At 42.7% G+C, this 17,098-nt stretch overlaps 3 protein-coding genes and 1 long non-coding RNA gene across 7 annotated transcripts in view; 2 read left to right on the forward strand and 2 right to left on the reverse strand.

Moving 5' to 3' along the window:
- LOC310727153 (SH3 and multiple ankyrin repeat domains protein 1) overlaps positions 1-11,063 on the forward strand; it is a 55,261-nt gene extending 44,198 nt beyond the window's left edge. For 2 of the 3 annotated variants that reach the window (XM_083543374.1, XM_083543375.1), the window contains 5 exons: positions 4,433-4,559; positions 4,653-4,858; positions 4,970-7,500; positions 7,618-8,805; positions 10,070-11,063. In XM_083543374.1, coding sequence (XP_083399500.1) covers positions 4,433-4,559; positions 4,653-4,858; positions 4,970-7,500; positions 7,618-8,805; positions 10,070-10,151 — 4,134 coding nt within the window. In that variant the 3' untranslated portion in view covers positions 10,152-11,063. The remainder of the gene's footprint in view (positions 1-4,432; positions 4,560-4,652; positions 4,859-4,969; positions 7,501-7,617; positions 8,806-10,069) is intronic. The other variant, XR_014533943.1, reaches the window with a different exon arrangement.
- LOC310729622 (uncharacterized protein) overlaps positions 1-17,098 on the reverse strand; it is a 441,633-nt gene that overhangs the window by 119,443 nt on the left and 305,092 nt on the right. The gene's annotated exons all lie outside the window — the stretch shown is intronic.
- LOC310730900 overlaps positions 1-17,098 on the reverse strand; it is a 198,086-nt gene that overhangs the window by 76,870 nt on the left and 104,118 nt on the right. The gene's annotated exons all lie outside the window — the stretch shown is intronic.
- Positions 15,288-17,098, forward strand: part of LOC310729556 (protein kinase C and casein kinase II substrate protein 3) — a 32,898-nt gene continuing 31,087 nt past the window's right edge. For both annotated transcript variants that reach the window (XM_083547869.1, XM_083547870.1), the window contains exons 1-2: positions 15,288-15,443; positions 15,762-15,918. In XM_083547869.1, coding sequence (XP_083403995.1) covers positions 15,399-15,443; positions 15,762-15,918 — 202 coding nt within the window. In that variant the 5' untranslated portion in view covers positions 15,288-15,398. The remainder of the gene's footprint in view (positions 15,444-15,761; positions 15,919-17,098) is intronic.

A 17,098-nucleotide genomic window follows, 5' to 3' on the forward strand; every position in this document is an offset into this window, starting at 1 on the left:
CTCCTTGCAACCGCACCCCTCCACTGCCCTCCCTCTTCACATAAGTACTCATGTACTCTGTCTTACTCCTACTGACTTTCATTTCCCTTCTCTCCAGTGTGTACCTCCACCCCTCCAGGCTCTTCTCAACCTGCTCCCTACTCTCACCACTAATCACAATATCATCCACAAACATCATAGTCCAGGGAGACTCCTGTCTGACCTCGTCCGTCAACCTGTCCATCACCACTGCAAACAGGAAAGGGCTCAGAGCCGATCCTTGATGCAGTCCAACCTTCACCTTGAACCAGTCTGTCGTTCCTACTGCACACTTCACTGCTGTCACACTGTCCTCATACATGTCCTGCACCACCCTCACATACTTCTCTGACACACCTGACTTCCTCATACAATACCACAACTCCTCTCTCCACCCTGTCGTATGCTTTCTCTAATTCCACAAACACACAATGCAACCCCTTTTGACCTTCTCTATAATTCTCCATCAACATTCTCAAGTATTAGACTTGTGGAAGATAAGTAGAGGATTAGAAGAAGAATAAAAGACAGATGCACAAGACTATGGTGTGAAAAGACCATTAACACTTTGATATTTTAATCAGACATAACATAAAAGCCACTTGCCTAATATTGTGTAAGTCCCTCCCACTGCTAAACCAATCAAATGCTCTAAGGTATGAGGTGGAGCCTCATCTGGTTGAAATCTGAAAAATTAGTTGGTAAAGTCAACGTCTTGAAATGTTTGTGATGTTTCTCAGTTCCTGAACATTGTGTTGCAGTGTGGATGTGCAGGGAGCTTTATCCAACTGAAAGAGGACACTGCCAATAGGGAACACATTTACCATTAAGGGGTATAATTCATAAATGGTAGCTAAGTGGTTAAGATATTGGACTTTGTATCATAAGATCATGAATTCAAACCCCAGCAGCATTAAATGAAATGAGATAATTGTTAGATGCTCTGGATAAGGACACCTGCCATAAATATAAATGGTAATTGTCAGAGTGTATCTGCAGGTCGTAGGTAGGTGGTGCACGTCAAGTAACATCCACAGGAACACCAGGACCCAAGATTTCCATGAATAATATCTTCATGCTCACCTTTTTCACATAGTACATCCTGGTGCCATGTTTTTCCCAAGTATGCCATACCCACACACTGGGCTGGTCACATGACTAAAAAAAACAAACTGATTGATAAGAACAGACCACCTTCATCCCTTGTTCCATGATCATCATCTGTCCATTGTAGGAGCTTTTGGTTGGTAGTCAGGGGCAGCTTGTGGTCGAGCAACAGTTTTGAGAATGGGAGTGGAGCCGAAGGAAGCAAGCAGTAAGGATCACACACCTGTAGTGGATTTAATGAATCCGTGTATTCTGTTGCAGTAAGTGAGGAAGAGGATAAAAAAAGGAGAGAAAAAAGTCTCAGAATAGAAAGAGACACTGAGCTGAATGCATGTTCATGTGTGTTTAAGCCTAAAACAGTGAAAAGTGAAAGTAAAAGCTTGATTATGAGCAATTAAAGCCAAAACATTTTCGGGGGAACCTATCACCTGTATCCTCTTTCTTCTCCCCTGAGAAAGTGAGCTATCCACACTGGTGCTGAAACCCAGGAAACAGAGAGTTATTTAGTCATGGCATCCTTTTGTCTTTGGTGAGTGAGCTGGTCGAAGCTTTTGCAGAGCTCCGTCAGAAACAACACCCTTCTTCAGCTTAATGTGGAGCAGGATCTGCGCTTCCAGGTAGTGATTCAAGATCAGGATGAAAACCCTATGGTGTTCTGAAGCATGCTGCAAAAAAAAAAACAGAGTTCTCAAGCCACAGCCACGACAGCCACCACCTACATCCTGTTTATCGAGATGGGGTCACAGGATGGTGCTGGGGCTTTCCTCAAGCTGTACTAGCATGGGGCTAGCTGTTGTTGGTACAGGCACCCCACCTGCTGCCACCCCAGTGTACCCAGTAACAGACTTATTTTATCTCTTTTGTTCCCTCTCTTTCTCTCCTTTTGCCGCTTCCTTACTCTGCCCTGCCCCACACTTGTTTCTCTGAAACAAGAATTGATCCCTGAGAATGGTTCCCCAGGCTCACACGCCTCTTTTCCCTTTCCATGTATTTGTGTTTTCTTCCCCACAGGTAGGTGATCCTGACATCACAGGTGTGGGAGGGAGGCCTGGGATAGTCTGCTGGCACTGAGGGGAGCCTGGGCACTTCCAGGACCAATGCCCTGTGATAAAGGTGGGGGTGGCGGTTTGGATACCTGACTAATGTTCTTCTTATCAGAAGTCCAACATCTTAACCACTGAGTTACCACCTCCCCTAAATCGAGACAGTGGTTAGAGTGGTTAGTTAAGACCTTAAACATCTGCTAATTCTGGGAATTATTTGGCCAGTGTTTCTGCTTCTATTGAGAGGAATCTGCATAGATGGGTCTTGCATTAATAGTGATGTGGGATGTGCGATGTGATGGCTGGGGAGGTGTTGCCAGTGCTGATGATGTCAGCTCCGCAGCAGGCAGACCCGGAGAGAGGAGGGTTTCACCCACTTCTCCATCTGGGGGATTTCCCTCAGTGATTTCCCATTTCAGCAGACTCGAGACGAAACCCTTCGTAATACTTTCGACAAATTGAGAGTAACTGATGGTCAGTAAAATCAGCTAAATGTTGCATTACCCATTTTTTGCCATTATTAAAGATAAGCTTTATTGAGTGATGCAGTACACTCAAAAGAAAAAGGAGACAAACAATGCGTTTGCAAAACAAGAACTGGCTTTATTTGGCCATAATCACACTTTCACAATTTACTTTCACTTTTTAGTGTTTTAAGCCTAAACACACATGAACACTCACTCAGCTCTGCATCACTCTCTCTCGGCTCTTTTTTTAACCTCTTCCTCACTGATCCTCACTGCTCGCTTCCTTCAGCTCTGCCTTCCATTCATAATCTGGAGCTCAGCCACACACCTGCTGCCACAGTCATGTTCACCAGGTCTTCATCTTTGAAACACTTTTGGTAGGTACTTAATTATGTCAAACTGCTATAAACATCTGCTGATGTTTAGACATCTTAATTTGGCACTTTAAGTCGCTACCTTAGAAGACAGCGACCATATTTTGATTTTTTTCCTGTTTCCAACACAAATTTTAGATAGAAAATATTCATTTATTTTCTTTAAACATATCCCACCTCCTGACAGGTGCCACTATGGTGAGATAATAAATGTAATTCAGTGTTTGGCCGTGCATTGCACACCTTCAGTGATGTTCTACCTGAACCAATCCACCTCTTATTAACATCATGATGATGCCACATCTATAGAAACCATCAATATACAGAGAAACGCAGTAGAACAAAGCACTGCATCACAGACAGAAATCGCATACAGTGAGAATGAATGTCATTAGTAAAGCAAGAAACCAAATAAACACGTTTCAAAACATCTCTTTTCACTTGAGCCACAACTGCACCTCCTGCATACATCATCTCTAGCAGAAGCATCAATATTAACCTCATTAAATGACAGTTCTCTGACAATGGAAACCTCGGGATTAGGGTTTTCCTGGTGATTTGAAATGAAGACAAAGTGTGTGTTTTTATGCAAATTGTACAGGAAAGAAAACGTCTAAAAGTCTAAACGGTTCTTGAAAAAGGTTTATTTTTTTTTTTTTATTTTTTTTTTTTTTACTGTTTTAAGTACCTTTCCTCACAATGTCCAGCTTTTTTTTTTTTAAATACCTTCTTGTAAATGTCCTTGTAAGTGCATCTGCGACCAAATCAGTTTCTGTCAGTATTTGTGAAATGAAAAAATAGCTATTAAAGCCACATCAATATATTTGAATTTTTTTGCAGTTTGCTGCGCATCTGACTTGTGTGCTTCTGACCATCCAATCAAAGGACGTGAAAATGTCAATGCTTTTGTACACCTGCTAGAAACCAACTCTTGACTCTAAAGGGCATCAAAGCAGATTTTTTTTATTCTGGCAACATTTAATGGTTAAAATATGCTAGAAATAGAAAAGCAAACATTAACATACGACACTAGAAGCAGTGCACCAAAGAGTAAACCAAAGTAAAGAGAATAGACAATTGGGATCAATGTAATACATATTAATGGAAAAATATAAATTAAAACGTACTTTAGTGATTCTGATGGAGTTTAGGTTAGCAGATAAGTCCTTGCTGGCACTTATGGCCATTCAATGAGTACAGTGAAGAATGGATATGGGATAAACAGTTTATTGGCTGATTTTGAGCAAATCATCAAAAGAATAATAAATGGTACAATTATGAACTAGAATTAGAGATGTGTGTGTGTGTGTGTGTGTGTGTGTGTGTGTGTGTGTGTGTGTGTGTGTGTGTGTGTAAATGTATAATTGATATTTGCACAGAGGTATTAATATATTCATGACTATATATTCTTCTTTGCAAACAGCAAAGTTTTGACCAATCAGGAAGTGTTGGTATGATTTCATCAGGGTCTGGGTATGGTCCTAATTATGCCCAGTTTTCATCAAGCCACACCTCCCAGCATGGGGTGATGCTTCGACAGAAATCTGTTGGTGAGTCAAAAAACCCTTCAGTCATCCATCTTGCCTTTCCTGTGCATTTAAATTTCCTTAACATATTAGTTCATCTTTGATTTTTTATTTTAGGAGTAACCGATGAGGAACGGGGACATCTTCACCCCCCTACTATGAAACTATCTCGTAGTTTATCAGTGCCGGGGCCAGATGACATCCCACCTCCTCCTGAAACGTCTGCACCAGAACCACCGGTTCCTGTTCAGAGGAGGCCAGAGCTCATGCACAACAATCCCACTCATCATGCCCAGATGCAAATAAGGGCATCTACTCGTCGGGTGAGCACCATGAATGAACACAATGTACCAGAGCCATTCATGTTTTTAAGTTTTATTGCTATGTTCTTTTCTTTCTAATTTTATCTTACTTTATCATATATTTCCTCTAAGGTGGACGCCGACCACAGTAGGAGGGAAGGAGTTAAAATGGGTGGTTTAAGGCGTGGTTCTAGCAGTGCTGTACCACCATCTGACATGCCAGCAGCAATCGCCAAGACAACTGGCCGACGTGGTGGTAAAGGGCCACTGCTAAAGCAACGTAAAGTGGAGGAAGGAGGAGGGAGATCAGAGAAAAACTCTATTCCAATTCCAACCATAATCGTCAAAGCACCTTCCACAAGCAGCTCAGGACGTAGCAGCCAGAACAGCAGCGTAGAAGCTGAGCCTTCTTCACAGCTTGAGGATGAAGAAGCAGAACATCATAGCATAGTATCAATCCCAGCTCCACCTATTGCCCTGCCTCCAGTTCCACCTACACCCTTCCCTCCAGATGTGGGTGGAACAGCTCAGCGAGAAAGAGAGCGTTTTCGTGATTCCCGCCGCAAGAGCACTTCTTTCTTCTACTCCTCTGAAGAGGATGTGCTTGAGGATCCTGACCTTTCCCAGTCATTTCAGAATGAGCCTGCACCCAGGCTCCGCTCCTCCAAATCAATTGATGAGGGCTTGTACACTAGCGATGCTGCAAGCATGCCACCTGCCTTTGGACTGCCACAATATGCCTCTCAGCACAACACTACCTTTATTCACCCACTAACTGGGAAAGTTCTGGATCCATCAAGTCCATTAAGCCTAGCATTAGCTGCTCGAGAACGAGCTCTTAAGGATGACCGTCGATCACGTAAGGATGAGAGGCATTTTGGGCGCCAGTTTTCCACTGCTGCTGCTTTTCCTAGCTCTCATTCATCTACCCACAATCCACAGCACCATTCCTCTTCCTACATGCACCAAGCACAGACTGGAATTTACCCTAGTGGTAGCAGCCCTACATCAACAAATAATTTTCCTTTGAGTCGACCACAGAGTCCAAGAATGTTGCGAATGTCTGGTAGTGGGGTAATGAGTGTAGAAAGGGAAGAAAGGGATGTTCAGAAGGTGCAATTCACTTCTGAAAGAACAAATCAATATCAAACCTATCACAATGAGAGGGAAGGGAAAGGAAAAATGTCTCAACAGCACCATCAACATAGACCCCCTTTAGTACGCATGGATACTGAAGTGAGCAGTAATGCTATCTACCATGCTAATCCTGTCCTAGAAAACACCAAAAAAACAGATACAGTGACAGAAAGGGCTGAAATTAAGGAGGAAGGTCAAGGCAGTGAAACTGGAGGTGGGGTAATGGTTTTGCCTCCACCTGCCCCCTCAGTGGATATAGCCGATGAGTTTGTGTTTGCAGAACCACTTCCACCACCCTTACAGTTTGCAAATGGAGTGGACAGATCAGTACAGGAAACAACAGTGTACAACCACCATCAACAAGAACATCCTCACCAAGAACAACAACATGTTGGTCAAAGTCTACTGCAGCATGATCAGCAGCTTCAGAACACCACTGTAGACCCACCAGGACCAACAGAAACATCCCAGTCTCTACCTGAAATTCATACCTCAACCTTTCATCCCTCTGCCATTGTTCATCCATATCTCTTCCCTCCTTCTCCTCTACTTCCACCACCTCAGCTCTGTCCAAAAATCCCTCCTGCCAATCCACCACAATCTGCCCAAATGCCACAAATCCACCCTCAGCCTCCATTCCCCTCCCCCCAGGCTGCTGATTCAGCTGCATCTAGTTTAACATCATATGATAGTGAAGTGGCCAATTTAACCCAATCTGCTATGTCTCCTTCACTTCCATCTCCCCAGATTTTTTCTACAACTTCCACTACTTCTGCCCCACCCACTTCCTCAGACCCTGCATCACTGCACAGGCCCCTCCCACTTTTCTACACACCACAAGATCACGGTAGTTCTACTCTTACCTTTGCAACTATGACAACTGCTGCAGCAGCAACCGCAACTGCTGCTGTAGTAACTGTAACTATGACAACCCCTTCAGCAAGTCGACCGGTTGTTGGAGGTGAAAGGATCCAGACAGAATCAAAGGGTTTTGAGTGGCCAGAGGCAGTGGTGGATTCTGGGATTGAGGAACCAGACAGTCACAGCAGCATTGACCATCAGACAGAAAGTGTTAGTGGAGAAAGAAGGCACCAGGAAAGACGAGTGAGCACAGAAATTAGTGGAATTAAAGAAGGAAGAAGAGTGTCTCTGGATTCATGTCTGTCTAACACACACCATCAGTTTAAAATGCACAATGACACACACACAAAAACTCACACACACAAAAGCAAACCTCCACCACCCACACATGTGAAACCACATCTCCATAACACTGCTAAATTACACACTAATGTGGAGACAGTACGAACAGTGCCATCATTACGGCGACAGACGAGTGCTGCCCCAGGATTTTACCAGCTGGATGAAAAGATGGAGGGAAAAGGAGGAGTGAAGGCACCATCTTTTATGGACAGACGTCTGAATTCCCCTCTTTCCAGTGTAAAGGCCAGTATTATCAGTGAACTCAGCAACAAGTTGCAGCAGATCGGGGGATGGCAGGGTCAAGGGTCACAGCAGATGCAAAGGTCAGAGATTATCCACTAGAGACTGTTATGAAGTTGTCATTTAAATCATAAACAAAAGTAGTTGAGGGTTTGTATCCATCTGGAGGTTCTTAGATTATCTGATCTTTTTTCTTACAGGTTTTCAGAAGACCTGTCTTCATTAGTCCCTGCAGGCCATGCCCTACTTCTTTCCTCCTCACAACCACTTCAGAGATCTTTGTCACCTTCTTTGGCTCCTGTTACCTTAAATCCTATTAGCTCAAATCCTGTAGCACCAAATTTGACCCCTAATCCCTTAGCAAATACATTGCCTCCTAGTCCTTTAACCCCTATTCCATTAACCTCAACAATCTCTTCTAACCCCTTAACCACAAATATTGTACCTAACCCGATAGCCCCTAGCCTTACCGCTAATCCTGTACCTTCTTCACCTCTGACTCCTGCATTAACGCCTACTTTGACCCCTCAGGCCCCTCCTTATTCAAGCTGGACCACATCCCCATCTCCCCTATCTTTCTCTCACTGTCCTCTTTCTCCTCCCTGTCTGCCCCATGCCCCTCTTTCTCCACTGTCTCTTGCACACCCTCCATTGTCCCCTCCATCATATAACCACCCCCCCATCTCGCCTATATCCCTCTCTCATGCCCCTCTTTCACCTTCCTCTGTGTCCTATTCCCCATACCCAACTTCACCAAAGCATCGTGCTAAATATCGTACTAAAGGTCTAGATTTCTTTTCTGCTTTGGAATCAAGGCGCTCCGAAGCTCATATTCAGCGCCGCCGTGCTCCAAGTCCTCTTATTTCCTGTTCAGAACGACCACAACCTGGGCCACCACGTCCTTCCTCTCTTCCTGTTTTTCCTTCTGCTTCTCTTTATGGATCCCCCTTTGATCTGCAGGTCCCTCTTACTCCCCCATCATCTTCCCATCATTTGGCCGAGCATTTCTTCCCTCCAACTCCTCCACTAATGCCCCCTTCCTCCCCAGCACCTACTTCAAACCCTTTGCTAGGCTCACATTCTCTCTCCCCTACACATTTTCTATCTGGTGGCTCCTCCCCTTCTAGCGTGAGCTACCTACCACCTCTAACACTTCCTCCACCTAATCGGCCTTTTGCATCCAAGCCCCTCCCATACTGGACCAAATATGATGTTGCTGATTGGCTAACCTACCTAAACCTTGGGGAGCATAGAGAGCGCTTCCTAGACAATGAGATTGATGGCTCACACCTGCCATCACTCACCAAAGAGGACTTCCTTGATCTTGGAGTGAGCCGCGTCGGACATCGCATGAACATTGAGCGAGCGCTGAAGAGGCTTACTGACAGGTGAGAAATAAAAGATAAAGCAAATAAAGTTGATCAGAAATCAAAATATTTTTTGGACAGACGATGATTAGACTTGGGATAAAATCCAACATAAAAAGAGCAATCTGGTCACATTTTATTATTCATTTGTAAAGCAGATTCAGTTCTATGAAAACAAAAAGAGGATGAAATGCAGCATCTTTTACAGCATAGATTTTCTGCTAAAACCTTACAGTGAACAGTGTGTTTGACAGAAAGCATGAGGACAGCTGACCTGAGTGCACAGAGCAGTGGCAGCAATGCTGCATAGATTTTGCATTGACACAAAGCTATTAATTCAATTCAGTTTAATTCATATTTATGTGTATTGCGGTTTTAACAATGAACATTGTCTCAATGCAGTTTTACACAGAAAATGTGGTAATAAAATGCATAAGATGTTCTTTATAAGTGTAAGTTTGTCACTGATTAACAAGCAAATGGCGACTGTGGTAAAGGAAAAACTCTCTAAGATAACATAAGTAAGAAACCTTGAGAGGAACCAGACTCAAGAGGGAACCTCATCCACATCTGAAACCTCAGGAGCATGTTTAACGAGAGAGAGAGAGAGAGAGAGAGAGAGAGAGAGAGAGAGAGAGAGAGAGAAGAGGGTGACAGGAAGAGAAGGATATGGATTATTAAGTCTCCTGATTGTTGTATGAAAGTTAAGTCACTGTGCAGTTTGGACTCTGGTAAGATTCACTCTGGCAGCAGAACTAAAAGGGAGAAGCAGAAGGAAACACAGACATGAGGATCTCTGGGATAAGAGACGACCCACCACACCACCATCAACAAACCTGAGTGAACGTGTGAGAGTGAGGAGACGACAGCATCCAAATATCCCAGTTCACCAAACATTCCATATCCATGATCCCTCCAGATCTGAGCCTTTACCTCACAAACACCTACTGACTAAATACTCCACTAAATAAATGTGTTCAGCCTCGACTTGAACACTGATTGGAAGGTTGTTCCATAACTGTGGGGTTTATAAGAGAAAGGTCTGCAACAATTAGCAAATTTATAAATGAGCAAGGAACAGTGAAAGTTTAAAAGAACCTCATTTTTTGTGAGACATGCACTTCAGGTCTACACTTTCCTTCTGAGTTGAGGTCGAGTTTGCAGTCACATTGCAGTCACTTGCTGATGCTGCTCTGCGTGTTCTCCATACTCATACTCAATCTAAAATACTGCTATTTATGCGGCTTTAATAATTGTGATGATGCAACCTTTTCTCTCCTTTCAGACTGTCATCTCCATTTTCTGTCTCCACTGTTTCCTCAGAGGGACCGAATGACCGCCTGCGAGATGAAGGAACTCAGAGTTGAAAGGTTTACATTACAAAGAAAACAGGGCTCTCATACTCACTCATCTCCGCAGATGAACATAAAAAACTCTGACTCAAACAAACCGCCAAACATCCATTTATTATCTTAAAATCTGTGCTAAGCTGCTCCAGTGTGTCTATCTAAAAGTGATCCACCTGAGAGACTCAACACCTGGAAGCGTCTTCAGCTTCAGCAGTGGACGCTCCAAGTCTGCTTCCTTCGTTTCTAAAATCCTGGTGTGATTTTATGGCAGCATTTCTCTGTTGCTATGGTAATGTAAAGTTTACTGTAGAAATACAATGCAATGATCTTTATTGTTGTAAACGTGTGTACAGATATCGCTCATGCCATACACATCGTTACTTGTGGTCTGATGCTGCTGATGAGGACGAGGAAGATGATGATGAGAATGATGAAGAGGATCAGGATGATAATTGTGGTGGTTATGATGATAAACATTAGCTTTACAGTTTTTATTTTTATTTACAATAATAAATATTATTAAAAGGTAATAGGAATAAGCATTTAAGAGTTAAGTATAGGTCATTTTCACACCGTAAGCATAATTGGTCTTCCAGATCACAGAACACATGTCCCTTGGGGTTTAGGTTGCCTTCATTTGCTCTCTGTACAACATGCTGATGTAAAGTGTGTGGGAGGTTAGTCCCAAAGATGATAAGATCACTTCATTTTATTTAAAAGGAAAAAGACAATATTTTAGGACAAAGTAAAAATCTATAAATAATATTAAGCACTTGGATTTAAAATTAAATGATAAATGTAAGACAGATATTTATGCAGAGCTCTATAGATTTATCAGGTATTTCTGTTGCTATGTCAGGATGATGTTTATGATGGTGATGATCTGAAAATTATGATTTAGATGTTTGAATAAATGAGTATTATACTCTATATTTCTGGTTTTCCCTTTGCAATATTTTCTTCTTTCAGTTCACATCAACCTCCACTCACAAAGTCCAGCTCATCCGAAGGCAAATGTCCATGTGGGGAAATGGGGTGATTAGTCAGTGTAGGTGTTGGGAAGAGGGGCAGTTTTTAGATGTGTGTGTTGGGAAGGGGGTAATTATTATGTATCATTAATAAACAAGCTTCAGTTAGTTCAGAATGCAGCAGTCAGAGTTCTCACAAGGTGGAGAAAATATCACCATATAACCCCAATCTTCTCATCCCTACATTGGCTTCCTGTTAAGTTTCAAACCCACTACAAACTACTGCTACTCACTTATAAAGCACTAAATGGTTTATCTCCATGTATCTATCCAGTCTTTTAACACGCTACAATCCGTCACGCTCCCTGAGATCTCAAAACTCTGGGCTTCTAGTAGTTCCTAGAATAGCAAAGTCCACTAAAGGTGGTAGAGCATTTTCACATTTAGCTCCTAAACTCTGGAATAGTCTTCCTGACAGTGTTCGGGGTTCAGATACACTCTCCCAGTTTAAGTGTAGATTAAAAACATATCTTTTTAGCGAGTTCTACACATAACATACGTCTCACATCATAACCTTGTGCTCCAGAACATCTGATCACATCACATTATTTCAATTCAATTCATGTTTATTTGTGTTGCGCTTTTAACAATGAACATTGTCTCAAAGCAGCTTTACACAGATAATGTGGTGATAAAAGTGAATTTGTCAACTTGTGCTGTTAAAATAATGAACATTTTGCTCCAGCTTCAGTCACGTCCCACCTCATAAAGACTGTGGACCTTTAAAGAACTAGATGCCGACCCCGCAAACATCCCGAACCATCTAGAGCAGGGGTCACCAACGTGGTGCCCGCAGGCACCAGGTAGCCCGCAAGAACCACATGAGTAGCACCCGGGCCTTTTCTAAAAATAGCTGTTTCCTATTTTGTTAAATCATTGTTGATACTTATTATGAGTAACATGATCAGTGTCTTCACATAGATGAATATCATTAATTATTAATAATAAGATATAATAAAAGTTAAATTGAGCAAATTTGTTATTTCAGATCAAACTGAAAACTGTGTGTATCAAACTGGTAGCCCTTCACATTTATGGTACCCAAGAAGTAGCTCTCAGTTTCAAAAAGGTTGGTGACCCCTGATCTAGAGACGTACCAATGCCAAATAGATCCCACTTCATGTGGAGTTTGGACAGTGGACCTCTTTGAGTGTTTAAAGGCTCTGGCATGGAGAAGCTGGTGTTGGATCTGTGATGATCTCAAATGTTGAGCTATTTTATGAGTTGTTCAGTAGCTCCTGGTTCCATAACCTCAAACTGACTGTATAAGACTGTAAAAAGAACATCAGTAATAATCACACACTCCAGTGCTCATGTTAGTTCTCACTCTCCAGTGTTCTGTAGTGTTTAAAGACTATAATCACACTCTTGATGTCACCCAAATGAGGATGAGGTTCTGCTTTTGAGTCTGGTTCCTCTCAAGGTTTCTTCCTCATGACATCTAAGGGAGTTTTTCCATCACCACAGTCTCCATGGTGCTCATCAGGGATAAATACACACTATTCACCTTCACTGTTAAATTCTGTAAAGCTGTTTTAGGACAATGTCTGTTGTGAAAAGTGCAATAGAAATAAACTTGATTAGACTTGACTTGATTAGTCCATGTGTGTGTTTGGAAGGGGGTGATTAGTCAGTGCATGTTTTGGGAAGGGGGTGATTAGTCAGTATAGGTGTTGGGAAGGGGGGTAATTAGTCAGTGTAGGTGTTGGGAAGGGGGGTGATTAGTCAGTGTAGGTGCTGGGAAGGGGGTGATCAGTGAAAGTTTGTGTTGGGAAGGGGGTTGATCAGTCCATGTATGTGTTGGGATAGGAGTGATTAATCGGTGTAGGTGTTGGGAAGGGGGCGATAAGTCAAGTTTATTTCTATAGTACTTTCACAGAGGACATTGTCTCAAAGCAGCTTTGCAGAATTTAAGAATGAAGGGGAACGAGGTGTATTTATCTCTGATGAACACCATGGCGACTGTGGCAACAAAAAAACTCCCTTAGATGTTATGAGGAAGAAACCTTGAGAGGAACCAGACTCAAAAGCAGAACCTCATCCTCATTTGAGTGATATCAAGAGTGTGATTATAGTCTTTAAACACTACAGAACACTGGAGAGTGAGAACTAACATGAGCACTGGAGTGTGTGATTATGACTGATGTTCTTTTTACAGTCTTATACAGTCAGTTTAAGGTTATGGAACCAGGAGCTACTGAGAAACTCATAAAATAGCTCAACATTTGCAATCATCACAGATCCAAAACCAGCTTCTTCATTTTAGAACCTTTAAACACTCAAAGTGGTCCAGTGTCCAAACTCCACATAAAGTGGGATCCAAATTGCACTGGTACGTCTCTAAAAGGTTTGGGATGTTTGTGGGCATCTAGTTCTTTAAAGGTCCACAATCTTCATGAGGTGGGACGTGACTGGAGCTGGAGCAACCTCAGGAAGCCTCGGGATGGGGAGAGAAAGAGAAGCAGTGGAGAGGAACTAGCGTAGCTGCTGTTCATGATATTAACAGCACAAGTTGATAATGTGATGTGATCAGATGTTCTGGAGCACAAGGTTATGATGTGATGTGTGTTATGTGTAGAACTCGCTAAAAACATACGTCTTTAATCTACACTTAAATTGGGAGAGTGTATCTGAACCCCGAACACTGTCAGGAAGACTATTCCAGAGTTTAGGAGCTAAATGTGAGAATGTTCTACCACCTTTAGTGGACTTTGCTATTCTAGGAACTACTAGAAGTCCAGAGTTTTGAGATCTCAGGGAGCGTGACGGATTGTAGCGTGTTAAAAGACTGGATAGATACATGGAGATAACGTAGCAGTAGTTTGTAGTGGATTTGTAACTTAACAGGAAGCCAGTGTAGGGATGAGAAGATTGGGGTTATATGGTGAGATTTTCTCGACCTTGTAAGAACTCTGGCTGCTGCATTCTTGACAAACTGAAGCTTGTTCATTAATGATGCAGGGTTAGGGGACATCCACCTAGTAATGCATTACAATAGTCCAGTCTGGAGGTCATGAACGCATGGACGAGCTTCTCTGCATCAGATATAGACAACATGTTTCTTAGCTTAGCAATTTTTCCAAGGTGGAAGAAGCTGTTTTTTTAATATGGTTGATGTCAGCCCGCTTGAGCACTTCCGGCATTGCCACCTCCACCACCAAGGAACCGACCCCTTCCAACCTGCTACGCGGAAAGGGTGTCCATCTTGCAAACACAGATAAGGACGGCAGAAACCTTCAATCGGTGCCAAACTGCCTTCAAGGCTTGCCCTGAGTACACTCCAGCGATTTTCCCTGAAACATTTAATTCTCGGTAATCGACCTGTTTCCGCCTGACTATTCTCACTTCTGGCCTCCTGACCACGCCTGTTTTCCTGACTCTCCGATCCGTGTTATGGATCTCTGCTCTGCTCGTGCTCATCACGCTCTGGGGGGGGCCAGAGTGAGAGATAGTAGGGGTTTTCTATGTATGTATGAAAGTACAATTTTAAGGACGAGCACTTCAAATGATTTAAAACTGAATCCTAATCTCTGATTAACATTAAGAGAGGCACTATAAATTCACCCATGTGGGTTTTGGGAAGAAGTTGATTAGTCCATGTGGGTGTTTTGAAGGGGGTTGATTAGGCCATGGTCGTGTTGGGAAGGGGGTGATGAGTTTATGTAGGTGTTGGAGACTAAGTGCTCAAACCTTCTGAAACAACAACATCTGATCTTAAACCGTCACTTATACCCTGCAGAAAAGATTTTACATTATTGTATCTTTTTATGATTACACACACACACACACACACACACACACACACACACACACAGCTCCTGCAATACTAACTGGTAAACTATGTGATTGGTATGTTTGATCATGTTTTAAACGAGCTAAATTAGGATATGTGTGTTTGTGTGTGTGTGTGTGTGTGTGTGTGTGTCAGATAGAGAGAGACAGTTATGTATATGGTGATGTCTGAGATGTCTACTGTATAGCAGATGTGTGTGTGTGTGTGTGTGTGTGTGTGTGTGTGTGTGTGTGTGTGTGTGTGTGTGTGTGTGTGTGTATTGACCTTACATGTGCTATTTATTTTGGGATGCCTCTGCTGGATAGTGGAATGTTTGGGAGGGGATTCTATTCCTGCTGCCAGATTCCAGCCAACAAATGCACACACACACACACACACACACACTGCTCTTCGTCCTTTAACTCACACACTTCCTTCAGGCTTTAGGTGTTTGCAGCTTCACGCATGGCAGGGGAGCACGATGAAACCAACAAACTCAGCTTCTGGATGGTGAGATAACTGTTATTTTCTCTCTCTCGCTCTCGCTCTCTCTCCCTTTCTCTTACTTTTACTCTGTCTTTCTCTCACTTCTCTCCCCTCTCTCTCTCTCTCTCTCTCTCTCTCTCTCTCTCTCTCTCTCTCTCTCTGTAATGTTTTCTAGAGTAACCACTGATGTTGTATATGGTAAATATACAAAATATGGTGTTAATTAAGTTATGGCATTGTAAACTGTGTGTGTGTGTGTGTGTGTGTGTGTGTGTGTGTGTGTGTGTGTGTGTGTGTGTGTGTGTGCGCGCGCGTGCGTGCGTGCGTGCGTGCGTGTTGCAGCCGGGTAACTATGCCCGTACAGTTAACAGAACTCAGGACTCATTCGAGGTGTGTGATGTCATTGTGGACTGTTTTAAAGACCGAGCTCAATTGGAGAAACATTACGCTCAGCAGCTCACTGAATGGAGCAACAAGTGGAAAAAAATTACTGATTTAAGTATGTACACTACACACACACACACACACACACGTGCACACACACACACACACACACACACACACACACTCCTTGTTGCTTGTAAGTAGTCAGAGGGTTCTCTAACAGTAGCATTGACAGAATTCTATTCACTTCTAATACTTTATCATTTCCATAGTAACAAGTTGTTCACTGAGACTCAATGGTGAAATAGTGACCTACCCACAGTAAAGCATGTTTTCACATTTGCTTTAATATTCTTGGAAGGAATTGCAGGGTGGAGAGAGGAGTTGTGGTATTGTATAAGGAAGTCAGGTGTGTCAGGGAAGTATGTGAGGGTGGTGCAGGACAGTGTGACAGCAATTCAATTCATGTTTATTTGCCGAATGTCCATTTATTACAGATAAACGATGTTGAGGTGCAGTGATGGAGATCAGAGCAAACTGTAGTCCTGAGTCAGTGTAGCAGACTGTTGATATTAACTACAGTCCAATCCATCCTCAAAACTCCTGTTCTTACTCCAGAATTTCATGGAGCCACCCAAGGTGTTGATAAGAAACCATCCCAAGCTGCACAGAGTCGCCTCCAATCGAACAGGACAAGTCAAGAAGCTTTTATTGTCATTTCAACCATATACAGCTGATGCAGTACACAGTGAAATGAAACAACGTTTCTCAAGGACCTTGATGCTACATAAAATAACAATCACACAAACAGAAAAAAACAGGGCCAAGCACTAGTGCATGTCCTTGCCACATAAAGTGCATGTGTGCAACCTGGTGCAAACAGTGCAAAGACAACACAAGACAGTGTAAGATGATAGACAGAACACAAAATAGCGCCGCCAGTAAACCTGTTGTAACGAGACAGTGAACAGTAGCAAAAATGTAAACTAAATATTGTAAACAAAATGTTGTGCAAAAGAGCAAATAGCAGCAATCCAGAAAGATGTGCAGAAATGGCGTGTAAACAGTTTAAGGTAATGAAGTGATGTAATGTGGGTGGTGCTAAAGACATGGATGTGAGAAGTGAGTACGAGTGTCAAGAGTCAAGAGTCAAGAAGCTTTTATTGTCATTCAACCATGTATAGCTGATGCAGTACACAGTGAAATGAGACAACGTTCCTCCTGAACCCAGGTGCTACATAAAACAACAAAAAACAACAGTAAACAACAGTCACAGAACAGAAGAACACAGGGCC

Source organism: Silurus aristotelis (genome assembly GCF_946808225.1).
Source record: "Silurus aristotelis genome assembly, chromosome: 1".
NCBI classification, from domain to species: Eukaryota; Metazoa; Chordata; class Actinopteri; order Siluriformes; family Siluridae; genus Silurus; species Silurus aristotelis.